This window comes from Zosterops lateralis (assembly GCF_965231275.1).
Source record: "Zosterops lateralis genome assembly, chromosome: 3".
NCBI classification, from domain to species: Eukaryota; Metazoa; Chordata; class Aves; order Passeriformes; family Zosteropidae; genus Zosterops; species Zosterops lateralis.
Genome location: NC_139764.1, coordinates 90,091,577 through 90,104,963, shown reverse-complemented (window position 1 = coordinate 90,104,963; position 13,387 = coordinate 90,091,577). Strand labels below are relative to the sequence as shown.

The following is a 13,387-nucleotide window of genomic DNA, read 5'->3' as shown; positions in this document are numbered from 1 at the left end:
TTCCTGGTTATCTGAGTAACAATTTGAAGAGCAGCCTTATCGAAGATATTCCCTGCATAACCATTTGCACCGTAGTTAAAAGTGGCAGTACCCAAACACAGAATGAAAAGTCGTGATTTGTTCTGTGGCCAAAAGAACACAAGTTGCAGACTGAAAGACCTTTAATCCGAATTTATATTATTGATTGCTGATAATAATTGTAATAGCTTGACATTCATATTAATTTTATTAATCTTCATATTAGCTGTAATACCCATGGTATGTTTGCTAGCAGTGATCTTTGTCATAATCTGTAATAAAGTAGAAAATTTTAGAGGATAAAGCCTCTGTGTCCTTGTGTATTATGGAATCTTAAGAGCCCACAGTCATGATCTCTGGCACTGCCACAGGCCAGGTAACCCTTCAGGTTGTGACCTATAGAATCACACTTTGAACCAAGTCCTTGGTGTCACAACACAGGGAACAATTTTTGACGTCTCAAACCCTTTCATTTGTGGCACAACTTAATTGATCTTCAGAATCTGGACAAGTTTTTTTCCTCAAAATTTAGATGCTTTTATTTTTGGTACTGTTAGCCATACAAGCCAAATGAAAACATGTTCAGTTGCTAGTCAGACATCTGATTTATCATCACTTCTTGTTAGGCATTTTGATTACAACAAAAGACTGTGAAATTAATTGTAAAAAAGCAAGTTGTTGTCTTTGTTATAAAAGGGAAAAGATAAAAGTGGCTCCAGTGTCACATTGTGCAGCTTATTGTGAAGGTGGCTTGATACCCTGGGTGTAACAAACATTCCATTTGGCTGATATGAAAGCAAGGATCAGCCCAGGGCTCAGAAAACAAAGCATATTTCAACTGCAACCAGGCATTTGTCAGAAAGACAGTCTCGCAGTTTCCAACTGATTTTACAATAAGAATAATTTGTTTGCACCATGTGTCAACAGCTTTATTTAAAGCACACAATGAAAAATACCAACATGCTGTTTTCCTCTTAATGACAACTTGCTGTACTACAAATTTTAGTTTTTAAGTAGTAACATTCTCACATTACACTTACAGATTTTTTTTCTGTTGTAATACGTTCCCTTGTGTTATCACAGTCCATCTTTAAAGTGTACACTTAGAAAACCCTTCTGTATAAGCAATTTAACACTTATAAGCCAGGAAAATGCTTTATACAAATAAGTTATATTTTTAACTTTTCTTGTCAATAAAGGAACTGCTAAGACTGCAACTAGAGTAACATCTTCCTTTCACAGTGTATCTAAATGTGTGTGTTCCCATTCTTACCAACAGAAATTGCCTATTCCTCATAAGTTTATTAATTGCCTATATTGATATTGAAAATTTTCATTGAGACAAGTATGTCTTGCATGGCAAAACTTATCTGGTATTAACCAAATCTCTCACACCAGCAGTATAGAACTGCACCTATTTTCCTTTATTCTTTAGGGAACTTCTGGATACAGAGCTCTGTGCAGGATCACATTTGCAATGAGCACACTTGCAAACAAACTAATTTCTTAACAAGGTTGTGGGTTTGATCCCCATACAGGCCATTCACTTAAAAGTTAGACCCTGTCATCCTTATGGGTCCCTTCCCACTCTGAATGTTCTGTGGTTCTGTGATGTTTCACCCTTTTTTACCCAGCAAGAATTTCAGAATGTGTCTTTTTATTGCAGCCACCAGCAATGAGATTTTTACTGATTCACAGCTGAGCTTTTATGTACTGTTCATGTCTGTGCATCTTCTTCGGTGCTGATAGTCACTCAGTTATGGATAAGAAAAGAGAAATCAAAAGAGACGAGATCTTCCTCTTTCAAGGAGAAGTCAAAGTATAAATCTGTGCATTACAATGTTTTTGAGTACTTATACAAAGCAAATCTTTGACAAAAAAAGATGAGAAGATTCATTGTAAAAAGGTCAAGAACCTATAATAGGACTACTAGCTCCAATTGCATTCTCTGAGCAGGTGAATTCAGACTTTGAAAAAGATCTCCCAGCTTGGCTAGACAGTTAAAATGGACTGAAAATTCAGTTCAGCTGAGAATTGGAGGTACAGACAGTTAAAAATTGATCTTTGCTTTTCTTCAGGAAGATAATGAAAATCTCAGTTATTGAACATAAGCTAAACTGCTTATGAAAAAGTATGTGTTGAAGTAGGTGCTTCTTTCCAGTACATTTTTCTCAAACATCCTTGAAGACTGGGAACAAAATCTTAGTTTGCTGATGGTTCTAAGTGACTCCATTTTGGCCTTTGCTCTAGTCCATGGACTTGAGCACCTCCCATCCTGTGTGTTGCACAAAACCCCTTTGCAGTATACATAGGATTTCATTGAGCAGCCATTCCAAGGAAATATTATCATTACAGAGTAATTGAGTCTCAAAAAATGCCATGTGCTGGTATGATAAGTGAATAGTGATGTTGAGGATCCAACACCCTTATGTTTGCTTTAATTAGACATTGATGTTTGTCTTCTCGTGGATTTAGTTCTTATATTTTATTTTTCAAAATATAAATCCTTGAGAATAACTTCTATAGCAGAAGCCCCACTGAATGCCAGGTATGCATCTCATACAACTTTTTGTGTGCTGGGTTTGCAACTAGAATTACCAAGCTAAAAACTGCTCCTTAAACCCAGTATGATTTGGTAAGAGTTAGAACTGTGAGATAAACTAATCTAGGTTTCAGGATAATACAAATGTTCTTACTCAGTCGGTTCATTAATTGCATCCTCTTTTCTGCAAGAACTACCATTTAAAAATATCAACACAAAGTACTTTTCAATACCTCATTGAGCTTGGTTGATGCTAATTTTGCCTGCTTCCCTCTTTGAAGGATTCAAGTTTACTGGACTCTTGACTGATCCACAGATGATCTTACAGGTTAACTTCAAGAAGACATTAAATGATCATGATCTTGTCTTCATTAAGGACTAAACACAACACTTTCCTTTCAGCACAACTTTCCAACAGTAAGTTCCTCCCTCGCAATCTCTAACACACTCTCCCATGCACCTAAACAGTCAGGCAACAAAAAACCACAAACCCTTGCAAACTGCTTCTCTCACAGACTGAAGAAAGCTTATTTTTCAGATTTGAATTTGAAGCACAGGTGTCAACTATAAAACGCATGGGTGTTTTATACAGATTTTTGAGAATAACAGCTTATATTAATTTTGGTTTTTTGGGTTTTTTTCCTCCTACTAGTATAGCATTAAAGAAGATCCCTGTCGTGCTTTAATAGTCTGCATCTCATACAGTTGAAGTCCTCTGCTCTACTTAATGTTACTGTATACAGTACTTCCTTGTACTTTAAAACTTCTTTTTGGTATATACAGTATTTCAAGTTTAACTGAGATGTCATTAAACATTTAGAGATTGAATGAATATATGGTACCAGACAATGAAAGGACACCATCCCATAAAACAGAACATACAAATAATTTTCACAGTTCTAACAAAAGAAGGTCATACATAAAAATGTCACAAATAGCTCAGTACATAGTATGATTCAACATAATATTAAGTCCAGCTAATAGTGTCACATATTAAGGGCCAAATCCTGGCTCAATGTGCAGTTGAAGCCTAAACAGATGTTTAGAGAAAATAATGTAAAGCCAACCTGTAGTGTTATGTTGGTAACAATACCATTTGTTAATCTACCTAAGATTTTTGGCCTGAAGTATGTACCTAACTTGTGCTACAGAAGGAACACATGGCCAGTGGTGTTTTGCTCCTTTCCTAGGACATGTCTTTGTGGATTTGTCATGGCCAAGAGCACTGGAGGCAGAGGAGCAGTCTTCCTTCTGGGTATGACAGTCTTATCTACTGTTCTGCCAGAATTTGGCCAAGAGTTCAAAATCCTGTACATCTTATTCAGTAGTCCCACTGAAGTCAATGGAAACTTTTTTGTGAGTAAGATGAAAAGGATTTGGCCCCCAAAGTTTTTAACCCTTTAAGTAGTAAGAGAGAAGTTTCATTGCACTTAGCCCATCATATACAAATAATTTACTACTCAAAAACAAGATGGTTATTGATGTTCATGAAGTGCTAGCTCAGAAACAGGAAAGCATGCAGCAATGTCTGACTATTCATGGTACTTTGGAACTGAATTCCTAAAGAGAAAAAGAGACACTTGCATATGACAATTCCATCCAATGTCTATTTGAGGCCACAATAATTGTTTTTTCAATCCATAAATACCTTATGGATATCTTATAAAAACTAAGTAACTACACCATGTATACAGTTATAATTGAATGTGTACAGGTGTCTTCTTTGGACTGGATTGATTAAAAAAAAATTTACAAAAAACTATTGGAACAGATGGTTATTTCTAAAGAGCTTCCTAAATGCATTCATATGGAACATGTGATCATGACTTGGGAAAAGAGATTTTTTTTTCTCTCTTGCAGAAAAGCTTTTGGTGACTGGAATGGGCAAGAACAGAATTTCATACTTAAAGTAATGTTACTTTGTTCCTCTGTTCTACTTTTGTTATTATTTGAATTACACAGAGTAGAGAACAACTATATGCTGATTAAATGAATCAAAATTATATTACAGTGCTACTCTGACCACAAGTAATTGGTGGTAGTATATTCTAATAACATGCAGCATTCAAAAATACAATTTGAAACTTAGAATTGTGTAGTCAGGATGCAAACATGAACTCTAAGTTAGAACTGGAAAACAGGAGTGAGTACCATGGAGTTTAATCCCAACCAACAGAGGGAATTACTTCATCTCTAATACCATGTCATGCTCATGCTGATCCTCAATGTGCAGCTTTAACAAACCTACAAAGAGCTTGGCTCCTGAAAATGCTTGTCTCAACAACATCTGCACTGACAAACAATTTTATAGTGTTCCCTTTTTGCAAATGAGATCAAAATTTGTCTGCCTCATAATGTCTGCGTGCTAAAGGCGCGGCTTCTCATTGGCACTGAAGCCCGGAAGTGTCAATGATAATGAGGAAACTGAATGTGAAGCCTCCATGAATTGGTTAAGGTAAGTGCCCTTCTGGTTATATTAAATCATTTTAATTCCTTGTATTCCCTCTTTCCTCTCCAAAAGAAGGATGTAGACATTTTATGCTGATGTAGACATTTTGTGCTGACAGCAGTCCTTTGGTCTCAAATCCTCATGGGACATGATGGGCTGCAAATCCCTTTGGCTATGGGAATAGGATTAGGTTTCATGCTTAATTCCCTCACTTCATGCTGAAATCAGGAAGAAAAGTTCTTGGAAGGTAAGCTAAGTTGAGTGAAGACTCCACTCTATTCACTGGGAAAACTTCAACACAAAGAGCATTAGTCTAGCCTTTGGAATAATATGAATGAAATCTCCATAAAAAGGGCTGTAATGAAGCTTCAGAAGGAGATGCATAATGGTATGCCCAGGAGAAAGCTACTTTGGGTGTTGTTGTGCCTACACCTGGCAAGAAAGGTGTTTAAGGTATCTCTTTGTTTCTACTAAGGGAGTTTTCCCATGATTCCCTGTTTTCCACACAAATTCTAAAGGGCAGATCCTGAAGTCTTTATTCCATCTTTGTTCCTCACTCCAATGGTTATTTGCTGGAGTAATGTCAGGGAGTTTGCTCTATGCATATTCCTCATGTTCAGATGCCATTAACCCTTTTGTGTGTCCTGGCATGAACTCAGCTTCCAGGGTTTTCCTCTTGGAATGAGAGGGGTGTCTCCCTGGCATGAGGAGGAGGATGATGTTCCTTGGTGTACACAAAGGCCAGGACAGCCACCATCTGACATCCAAAGTAGTCCCTTGGGGCTGGCCCATAGTGCTTATGGGAGCTAAAGTATTTTGTGGATTCAGATCTTAAAAGCCATGTAACAGCATTTGATATAGGAATTAAAGGGTTTCACGGCAGAAGATGAGAAACTCCTTCTACCTTCTGAAGGAGAAAATGCTCTGAGAAGTCTTTGTGAATACCATAGCCCCAAAAGGAAAGTATGCACATGCTATATGTGGTAGTTTTGGTTTGCCTTTTTCTGTTTGGGAAAATGCTTAGAAAGGAACAGAACTGATGAATTTTATGATGACATGGCACATTTCTGATCTATATTGAGATTTATTACTAGTCATATTTGACTTTCATTTTGGGTTCTGAAAGTGTTTAAAACTTAGTATTAAAAAGCCTCATAACAATATTCTGAAGCAAGTTTATCTTCAATTTTTTATCTCAAAAATCTAAGGAAACCAAGGCATAAAGAAATGAAATGATTTGCCACAGATATAGTAAGTCAGTGGCAAAGTTAGGAAGAGAATGAAATTCTGTAGTTATGGGTTAACTCTTTTTCTGCTAGGAAAATTGATCTTATCCCTAATGTGCTGTTTCATGCCACCTTTTGCCATACCAAAGTTCATGAAAACTGGCCAGTTTGCACTGTTAAAAAGTACGTTTGCAAAGCCAATGATTTTTTTTTTCCATATAAGCACAGAAATTCTACTTAAAGGGTTAATTATATTGCTGTGCTGGTAAACATTTTTACTTATTGCTGGTTAGACCTGTCTTTAGATACTGACTGGAACAGAAGAGACTGAGCTGGCCCTGGACTCCCTTGTCTTGGTGTTGGGCATGAATATAGTACAACAAGATACACCCACAGTGGCCTCAGGCAGCTCATCTTCCTCTGTCCATTCATTGAGATCTGGGTTATAGCACTGAATGCATTTCTTGTACTTTTTCTCTATTTCATTCCAGCCACCCACTAAGTAAATTTTCCCATTAAGGGTGGAGGCACCAGCCGTGCTAACTCCGGTTTGGAGCGGCGCCACGTAATTCCACTGCCCCGTGTACGGGCTGTAACACTCCACAGGGAGAACATCCACCCTTTCTGCTCGCCCCCCCAGCTGAGACCCACCCATGACGTAGACCCTCTCCAGCAGGGACACAGCGCAGTGCCAGCCCCTTGGGGTGCTGAGGCTGGCCTTATCCTGCCAGCTATCTTTGCTGGGGTCATACATGCACACCAAGCGAGAGTACGCGTTATTGATGTAACCTCCCGTGACCAGGATGTGGCCATCCACCACTGCACTGGCATGGCAGCACCGGGGCACCTCCAGCGGCGCCTTCATCTGCCACTGGTTAGTTGCAGGCACGTAGCACTCGACAGAGGAGAGGCAGCCCTCGGAGTTGCGGCCACCCACGGCGAAGAGGAGCCCATTGAACACGTTCAGGCTGAAGTGCGTGCGCCGCTGATTCATGCTCGCCAAATGAATCCAGCTGTTGAAACGAGGGTCATATCTGAAAGAATTAAAAAAAAGAAGGCAACAGTCTTATTTACTGCACTGCTAAATTATACAGGACTCCTGTGCCACTGCTGCAAGAGCAAAGTTGATAGAATTTTAGTTAGTTATTTAGCCTATTAAAAGTGAGTGTAATGACACTGGTACTCCTGATTAAATTTCCAAATAACTTCATGTTTGTATTGGAGAAAAAATATTTTTGTATCATTCAAACCTGATATTATTTTAATGAAGTAAATCTGATTCTTCTGTAATTTGATTTCGTACAATAATCTCATTAGAACACTAGGAAGAGATACTTTCAGGATACAATAGAAATTTTAGAAGTTCTTTTGCAATTTACACCCACAGCAAAAATGTATAAATTTACTTTGAGAGTTTTTAAAAACTTTAGGTGGTGATCTATACTTGTGTCCTCTTAGTGCTTTCTAAATGGCAAATATGTTTTTCTCTCCACTCTCATGGAGTAAGTTTTATGTGGAAAGAGCATCTGTGCTTTCTAACACTATTCCTATCTGAAATAATATTCTTTGTCCTTGACATTTAAATGAGAAACTTTGAAATAGGAAATGTCAAATTATGACTCCTGAAGATGCTGAGTGAGGTACATTAGTGGACCCACTCACTTCTGTTGCATGTCAAGGAGACCAGAGAATCACATGAGAAAAAGACTGTGGGAAAGTAAATAGTAATTGTCATTCAGCATTGTCATCTCCAAGTCCACAGACATACTGATGTGACTTGACATGCTCAAGGTTAAGGGCACAGTGAGGATTCCTCCACCTTCTCTCTGCAACTAAGGTCTGCACTGAGGACACAACTCTTTGTGACAATGTGAGGCATAGCTTAAAGGCAGAAGGTCAAGAGAGCAGATATTTTTCTGACAAAGTAGATTACACAATAAAATTGATCTAGAGAATGTTCCTCATTCATTAACTTGTCCACTGGTTGATGTCCTCAGGAGAAGCTGACTGTTCCTTCTGGACATAGAAAAGGAAACACTGTGGCTGTGTAATGCCATTGCATGACCACAGTCTGTTAGCAGATAAAAGGCAGATAAAAGTTTTCCCAGCCTTTGCTTCAAGCTACTTTGCACTGCCAACTTTTAGGCTGAACTATTTAAAAACTACTACTGGCCATGTGACATTGTGTGTTAGTGTATGCACACTTCTGACCTCGCTATCACTAGTGCAGTCTCAGATGGCTATAGATAGGAACTGCAATATTTTAGAAGCAAGGTATTATTTGGGGTACACTGTAAAAGATAGCCTTCAAGCAATGGTACTATTGTTTTTAAACTCTTGATAATAATAATAAAAAGTTATAAAGGATATTAAATTCAATACAAAAATTGTTGAAAATATGGTGAATAGAAAGTGAAGGCTATAATGTCTAAAAGGTGTTTTTCCAAAGGTGTTTTGCCTGAGCTTTCTCAGGCATCAAAAGCTTTTGAAAATTTGAGAAGTCTCCTTAGAACACCCCATGACTTCCTATTTATGTTCCTATCTATTTCCTCCACTTGGAATAAGTTTTCTCAGTTTTTCCTCACTTCTCAGTGTGCATGTGTAACCATGGTGAAATTTTTTGCATTACTCCAGTTGCATATTTCTGTTCATTCAAAGTTTAATATAGAATAGCATCTATACCTCTCCTACATCGCCCCCTTTCTCTTTATCCAAGTGGTTCACATTGCATGACACAAACCAGATTAGTCTATCTACCTGCTTTCTGTGGACTAGGTACCTCCATCCCTTTTAAAGAAATAGCAGTTACCTGCAGAAATTGCTGACTGCATGCTTGGCTTGGTTCCTGGCATCATTCTGGTCTTCCCCACCAGCCACATAGAGGAATCCATCCATCACTGTGACACACTGATTAAAACTTTTAGCAGGCATTTCACTTAGCTTCTTCCATCCATTTTCAGGATCTCTGTATAAGATGTCTCTGCTAAGAGACTTTTCTGTTAAAGCAGGGCGTCCCCCAACAGTAACTAAGACTCTGAAACCTCCACGGATCCTTGTTCTTCTGGACTGAAGTGTATTCTGGTGATAGGGAAGCAAGTGATAGTTCATGGCATCCACTAGGAGCTTATGGCAGTCTGCATCTTGCATCATTCTTGGCACAGTTTGAACATAATTGACAAGGTCTTGGGCTGAGATGGTACCAAAACGGATGTTACTTAAGAGACTGGCAGCAAACTTTACTCTTTTTTGATCAAACTCCAGCCATTTTATTGCAATTTGGAATGCAACAATTTCAGAAGGCAACTGTAAGTCATCATCTGCAAGAAGTTCATTAATCTGATCAAAAGTAAGTTTTAGGAACTGATCAGTTTCTGAAAATTCAATGAAGTTGTCTTTAATAAATTTGTGTGCTGCTTCCTTGGTTGTTTTTAGTCCATATGTTTCTGCAATATTGGCAATGTACATACAGTTCTCAACACTGATTTCTTGGACTAGAAAATCACAGCACATCTTTGTAAGAGTGTGAATCTGTAGATAAATTGCTGTGGAAATAATACTACCTATTGTGTAAAGTGAGAGAGTAAGTTTTCCAGTGTAAGCATAAGTGATAACAGTAGCTAGGCCCACTGGGGACACATCATTGAGGTCCACTCTTTGAGTGGATGGATCTTTCTTTAAGATGTTGTGAAAGTATTCACTGCTTGAAGCCATCACTACCTTATGAACACTGAATGATTTGGTTTTGGTACTGATAGTCAAGTCACAAAGGAAATTTTCTTGTCTCATTTTGCTTAGACCTTCCAAGAGGTTTGGGCAGTATGATGGGTCAGAAACCTCAGATGAGATGCAGCTGAAACCATTTCCTCCTTCCAAGAGTCCATTCAAGCCATTTAGTTTACTGAGGGGGCCATCTTCCACAATGATAGTTGTTTCATTGATATCTGCTTTGTTCTTTTTCACATTCTTCTTCTTAGGTGCCATGACTGCAATGAAATATTACAGCCAAGTACTTGCTAAAAATAAAATTAAACACCACAGTTGTGAAATTTAATAGCTATGTGATTATGCAACAAATCTAACCTTTGTCAATAAGTATAATAAGTATAATGCCACAAACCCAAACACCCAGGACAATCTGTCTTCCTAAGTTCTAGGTTACAGCATGGCTGCTTATTAATAACAATCAATACTCCAACTGTGAAGATTATACCTACAAGTAATTCAGTAATTTCTTTTTGTTTTAAATAAAAAGATCATAAATTAACCTTCACTTCTTATCACCACATTCAGAAAGTTAAATTCTCTAAATGGCTTTGTCAGAGTGTAAAATTTTGTATATATTTATTTCAATCAGACAGGTTCTAGACCTGAATTCATCAGCCTGAAGCATAGGAAAAATACAGGCCCCCAGCTTTGTTCATCCTTACTCCAGGGTTGCTACAGACTTATAGGTGAGTTCAGAACTTGACCAGGAATTATTAAGTATGGGGAAAATTCCTAAAGAAACAAAAGCCAGTTGAGACATAAAGAGAAAGAGGATTTTAATATGATGTCATATTGATTTTAGATTTAGGTCCTCTTCCAGTTTTTTGTAACTTTTGATTTTATAGACTGAGAGTGTTCTATTTCCTGTGTCAGATGCACAAATACTTTCTGCTCATAGCATACTTTGATTGCTTTTTCAGCATCAGTAATTTCAAATCTATAAATCCTACTTTTAGGATTTTGTAGAGATTTAGGGAGAAGATGCCTAACTTTTATTTGAAAAAAATGTCACACAAACTCTATCAGGATGTGTTATTTTTAACAAGTTCTGCATAAGGGAAGGTAAGAATCAGCCCCATAGTTATGTTAGAACACATATTTAAATTATATATATCAGCTCTAGGCAAGCTCTCAATGAAATAAGGAGCCACTTTTTTGTCAAATGCAGTGTGAAACAGCCCCTAGTAACAAAGGAATTACTTCAAACAAATATATGTATGTTCAAATATACTTGAAGAAAAGCACTGATCTTCAATAACATAATTTAAACAGAATTATGGAGATCAGCATTCAAATAGATTCAAACGTAGCATTTATTTCCAGTATATCCATTGATTTTAAAACAATTTATACATGCTAATTTTCTTTGTGATCCTTGCAGTCATAAAAACTCAAACATGAAAAAATGCTGATTAATGATAAATCAAATGACTGGTTTATTGTAGATAATGAAATAAAAAGACTTCAGTAATATTTCAATCTAGAATCTCAGCACATCATTTCTTCCTTAAGAACACAGCATGTAACAAAATGGTAATTTAATTATAGAAAGGAATGGTTGCTGCCTGTGAGCACCAGCAGTTTTTTGCTGCTGCTGCTGGGTGAGGACCATGTGCAGAGCAGGCGAGGGAGAGGGCCATGTGTGCCCAGAGTGTCAGTGTCAGCCTGTGCTGACGTGAGCTGTGATCCCTGATATGCCAGTGTGCCAGCGCAGGGGTCAGCTGCCGCCCGGCTCCCCCGCTCCGGCTGCATTCCAGGAGCTGCATCTGTCGAGACCTATCAGAGTCACCTCCCAGAATAGCAGCCTCCCAGCAGCTTGCCATTTTAAGACAGGTTCAGTTGAAGATATAGCTGGTGTTTTAGTATACTTGGCTGTTTAACACAACTTTTGTTGCAAAACCCCTATGATTTTGCAAGTGTAGCATATATTTGTTGGCATGGAAAAAAAGCAAAACAAAACTTTTGCATAACTTTGTATGTTATACACATAGTTAGAGCTTTGCATATTAATACTCACAATTTTAAAGATGGCAAGGACATATTCATTTGGCAGCCTTATCTGTTGTTATAATTATCTTTAGAGAGTTGTACCTTAAAATTTTTAATATAATACATTTTAAACTCAATGTTTATTGCCTCATTGCATGATCGCAGAGCTCATTTAAGTAAAACTTTTTAAGCTCTCTGTTCAAAAATGCTCACTGTCCAAAGCTTTTTCCTGAGAAACGCTTTTTCATCGGCAGAAATTTCACAACCTAGCTTACTGTACAAACACTGTGACAGGACATGCAAACCTACTGAAACAAATCAAACAATCCTATAATAAAACCAAGGTACTGAACTTCGAAAACCCTGAGTAATTTGGTTTTCTATGATTGTTTGCTTTCACCTACTTTATTTTAGCTTAAGTAGCAGTCATGTGAAAAACACTTGGGGTCCCAAAACAATGCATTATACCAGCCAACCTCCCCCGATTTAAAATGCCACCTTCTAAAAACTATCAAAGTGAGGAGTTTAAAACCTCTTACCCTCCTCAGAAAGATACTCTCCCAGAGCTGTCCGTGAAAATGCCTCTTCCTTGGAAAATGCGAACACAAAATTGTGGGGAAAAAAGAGTGAGAAAGATCAGAGGCCACTTAAGTCCAGCTCACTGGTTTTCAGTGAGGCACTTCGCTGTCACAGTGAGCAAGAGAGACCGGAGTCTGTGCTCGGGTGCTCTTTAAAATGACCCCTCCTCTCCATGCCTTGCTCCCTGCCTCTGCCCAGCCGCGGGAGCTCAGCTTCCCTGGGCTGCCTGGCCACTGAAAATCAGGAGGACAAGCCTGGATCCTGTACCTGCAAACACACAGGTACAGGAGAGGAAAGGGAGGGGAAGGTGAAGATACAGGTAATACAGCAGGTAATAACTGCCTCAGGTAAGTGTAGGGTGAACCACTGGGTTCCCCAGCTTCCAGCTGGGAGCCTGGCTGACAGCCCTACGGTTAGGGAAGGGCACAGGTTTAGACTGGACACAAGGAAGACACTTTTTCTGATGAGGGTGATGAGGCACTGGAATGGGCTGCGCAGAGAAGCTGTGGATGCCTCATCCCTGGAAGTGTTCAAGGCCATGTTGGATGGAACTTTAAACAACTTTGTCTAGCAGATGTCCCATGACAGGGGGGTTAGAACAACATAGTCTTTGAAGGTCCCATCAAAACCCATTTTATGATTACTATTATTATTCTGTGACCTAAAATAACCCACAGAAAACACCATGGAAAAGCTGGCACCTTACACTTTGTTAGATTTTCCAGCTTAACTCTAGGCAGAGGAAAGGAGACCAGCTGATGGGGATTCAGTCATGTTCTGTTTTGTGGAGATGGGTCACTCCTTCCATAAAGGTTTGCC

At 38.5% G+C, this 13,387-nt stretch overlaps 1 protein-coding gene across 1 annotated transcript; it reads right to left on the bottom strand.

Annotated features, from left to right (window-relative positions):
• Positions 1 to 212: 212 nt before the first annotated feature.
• KLHL31 (kelch like family member 31) lies at positions 213 to 12,676 on the bottom strand. The gene is made up of 3 exons (XM_083856761.1): positions 12,529 to 12,676; positions 9,045 to 10,248; positions 213 to 7,269 (listed from the first exon to the last, which is right to left on the bottom strand). Exons 2-3 carry the CDS (start codon positions 10,214 to 10,216, stop codon positions 6,537 to 6,539), a joined length of 1,905 nt encoding a protein of 634 aa, XP_083712887.1. The 5' UTR covers positions 10,217 to 10,248; positions 12,529 to 12,676; the 3' UTR covers positions 213 to 6,536.
• Positions 12,677 to 13,387: the final 711 nt, after the last annotated feature.